This window comes from Bactrocera oleae, chromosome 5 (genome assembly GCF_042242935.1).
Source record: "Bactrocera oleae isolate idBacOlea1 chromosome 5, idBacOlea1, whole genome shotgun sequence".
Taxonomy (NCBI): domain Eukaryota; kingdom Metazoa; phylum Arthropoda; class Insecta; order Diptera; family Tephritidae; genus Bactrocera; species Bactrocera oleae.
Genome location: NC_091539.1, coordinates 50,745,051 through 50,748,535, shown reverse-complemented (window position 1 = coordinate 50,748,535; position 3,485 = coordinate 50,745,051). Strand labels below are relative to the sequence as shown.

Sequence of the window (3,485 nt, the reverse complement as noted above, 5' to 3'; positions counted from 1 at the left end):
TGAAAAGCAAACGGCCAGAAACGTCAGTTTCCAATTGACATTTGTCTGTTTTACTTTGTGTTTCCATTTACTTTTGACGTTTTGAGGTTTGCTATTGACGTTTTATACGGTCATCGCCGTGCCCATTGCGTCCATCTATTTACGCGAGTTGTGTGTGTTGCTTTGTGAGCTGAGCCAAGCTGTGCTGTTTTGTTTATTCCAAAGCTTCGTAATAAATTTTTACTATTTATTGTTGTTAAGTGCATAGTTAATTGCTGAAAACTTTTTATTTGTGCTGCTGTTGACCTTTGCTTTCTTTACGTGCTGGTGCTATAAAATTCATAAACTGAAACAAAATAAACAAAATGTGTTCAATTAAAATCGTGCTGCAAATTCTACTAATCAGCGTCGCGTTAAGTGGTACAACGTTGGCTATAAATTGTTACGTCTGCGATGCCTCTGACACCAAAACACCCTTCCAGTGTGGCGAATGGTTCGAACGTTTCGATGATCCCGATATTCAGCCCCAGAACTGTTCCAATGTCCATGAGGCGAAGTATTGCATTAAGCACATTGGGCGTTACGAGGGCGGCATAGGTGCGAAACGCTTCTGCTCTTCCAAGGATTTGGGCAATTACTGTGATTATGTGAAGAACAAAGGTGATCGCATGGATTATCGCTCCTGCATCTTTACCTGCGACACAGATGGCTGCAATGCAGCGGGTAGCTTAAGACCATGGTTAGCTGCCATTGTTGGCTCCTTAATTTTGGCCAGATTTTGGCGTTGCTGAGTAAGGTGACACTAAGCTGTGCGCATGAATAACTCGAAATATGTAGCTTTAAGCCTGCTATCATTGTAACTAATTATTATATAATTAATTTTTGGTCTGTAAAAAAGTGCCTTGTGTTCTTCAAGTCCTACATACAAATAGTTTACAATAAAAAATAAAATGTTTACTTATAAAAACTTGTGTGTATTATTTTTACTACATATTTTTATAACAATTTTCGCTTAGTTGTAAGTTGTACACGCCTAGATTTACTTAGCTCTTTTGTAACTCTCTCTCAGTGACGTCATGCCTTGTAGATCTATAAAGGGCGAGCGTTGTGACTTAAGCCTGGCTTACTCAATTACTCAACCAACATGCTGTGTTGCTCTTCAGCTCACTCTCTTGGCCAGTTCAGTGAGGTGTTTGCCGTTACTCAGTCTCTCTCTCTGCGTTACTTTTAAATCTCCATCATTATATTCGTACTTGTATTATTAAGTGGTTCTTAAGAAAATTCTAAAATTTTGTAACTATCAGAGATGCTTTTGCTGCTTGAAGTTTCTCAATTGGCGCAATCTTTAATTATTTGAACGTTTGACCTCGAGCGGATTGTTGATTACCGCTTTAATTGGTTATTGCTTGTGCCCTTTATGATACTAAAGAATGTTCTTACTAAAACAGGGTGTTGCACGGGAATATGAAGATTTTTTAACTGTATAGCAAAAAGTAACGTGGTTCTTCGAGATGAATAAATGATAAATAAATCGTTTTAATATATATATTTATAATAAAAAATAAAATTATCATAATTTTTTTTTTTTGCAATAAATAACACAATTCTATTAAGATGTAGTTTTATATACGGCTTAGTTTATATTCTACTTAATTCGATGCTCTCGTACATATCATAATATGGTATAATATATATGGGATAGTGCTACGAATGATAAAAGTTTGGTCGAATGTTCTTTATATTTTTAGGCATTGGGAAAAGTTTTAAAAAATCAAATCCTCTTCTTGTGCAAAATAATCCGATACTAAAAAATATAATATTTCAAGATATCTTATTAATTTTCATTATATATTATACGAAAGATTAAGTAAACCAGTTATCGAAAATCCGTGCTTAAGATTTATGAATTTATAAGCTTGCTTTTTTTCATCTGTTGACTCATGCTTTTTGTTATTTATGTGTGCTGGAGCTATGCATAGTTAGCTATCTTCTTATAACGAACATAAATAACTTAAACACTCTTTAATACAATAAATATTGTCAATAATCTGCTAATCTTTACAAGGTTGGATTGAAACCGATTAATTTCTTAAAAACATTTTTAATCAGCATATTGTGTTAGTTTCCACTAATATAAGTATGTGGTTTTAGTTAACACTTTTATTGCTACAAAGTTTGTTGCTACATCCAATCAAAACATTTTTTCGCCTTGGTTTTAAATCGAATATGTTTTTTAGAATGACGGTGAGTTATACATTATTTTATGGCTTAAAATTAAAGATTAATATATTGGAAATATTTCGGCTCCATTTCAGTTAGTCATCACTTCATCGTGAAATGGTCTTTTGCCAAATAAAGTGGCTTTATAACTGTTACAAATATCGTGGGTATATGTACAATATTAGAAAAACAAATGAAAAATTATATCAACAAAGTGTAATACTATATCCATATATTATATATTTTTGTTAATTTCCACTAATATTTATATATTATTTTTTTCTTTTCTATACATTTTTATTACGACAAATTTTATTAATACAGCGAATCAAACATTTTGTGCCTTAGTTTGAAAACGAAGTTTATTTTTCAAGACTACGATGGGTTAACCATTTTTGAAGTTCAAAATTAAATGTTTAGATATTTATTACGTGCCACGGTATCACAATTTATAAATATTTCGGCGTTGTTCTAGTTAATCCTTAGTTCGCGCAGAAAAGTAGGCTGCATTTTGTAAAACGTAGTGGATATACTTGTATAACTGTGAGAAATATTGGGAATGTACAAAGTATAGTATTCGAAAAAATTAAGCAACAGTATTTCTGTAAAGAATAATACTAAAGTAATACAATAAAGAATTTAAAGTTAATTTACAATTTCCATAACCTATAAAAATATGCTTTCAAATAATGCTCATACGTCTTGTAGGACAAGGAAATGAGGCTGGGTGAGCTAATCTGAAAAGGTCCTGTTTGTTGCCCACTAATACTTGTTTGTTGCCCACTAATGTACTTAATTATTTAAGGTTGTATGCTTGACACTTTCCGCTGCAGAAATGAATCTTCTTTTAGTATGTGTCTCAAATATTGTTTTCAATAAAGAGATTTTTTTAACCATGAATATGAAGACATCGGATGAGCTGGTAATCTCATCGCTCTTTACAAAATTTATATTATTTTTTATTAAAAATTGTTTTTAATGTATCTATAATATTATATCGGGTCTTCTAAACAATAATTCCGAAAAATATTATTTTTACCTATTAAATTGAATAAAAAATTTAAAGAAATGGCGATCTCACTAAAATCTTTAAATATTTCTCTTCAATATTCTTAGCTAGAGCTGTTACTTCATCTTAAAAATTTTTAAAATATTATACCTTGAACATGGTATATTAAGTTTGTCACCCAGAAGGAAACGTCGGAGACCCCATAAAATATATACATAAATGAACAGCGCGACAAGCTGGTTCGATTAAGCCACATCTGTCTATATATCCGCAAAGT

The 3,485-nt window shown here is 31.7% G+C and overlaps 1 protein-coding gene across 1 annotated transcript; it reads left to right on the top strand.

Moving 5' to 3' along the window:
• On the top strand, window positions 1-946 carry bou (glycosylphosphatidylinositol anchored membrane protein boudin). Its single transcript, XM_014243518.3, has one exon. The coding sequence runs from the start codon at window positions 345-347 to the stop codon at window positions 768-770; it is 426 nt and encodes a 141-aa protein (XP_014098993.2). The 5' UTR covers window positions 1-344; the 3' UTR covers window positions 771-946.
• Window positions 947-3,485: the final 2,539 nt, after the last annotated feature.

What these genes read in the sequence shown, in the direction of transcription:
- bou (XM_014243518.3), top strand. Translation starts at nt 345, where the DNA reads ATGTGTTCAATTAAAATCGTGCTGCAAATTCTACTAATCAGCGTCGCG.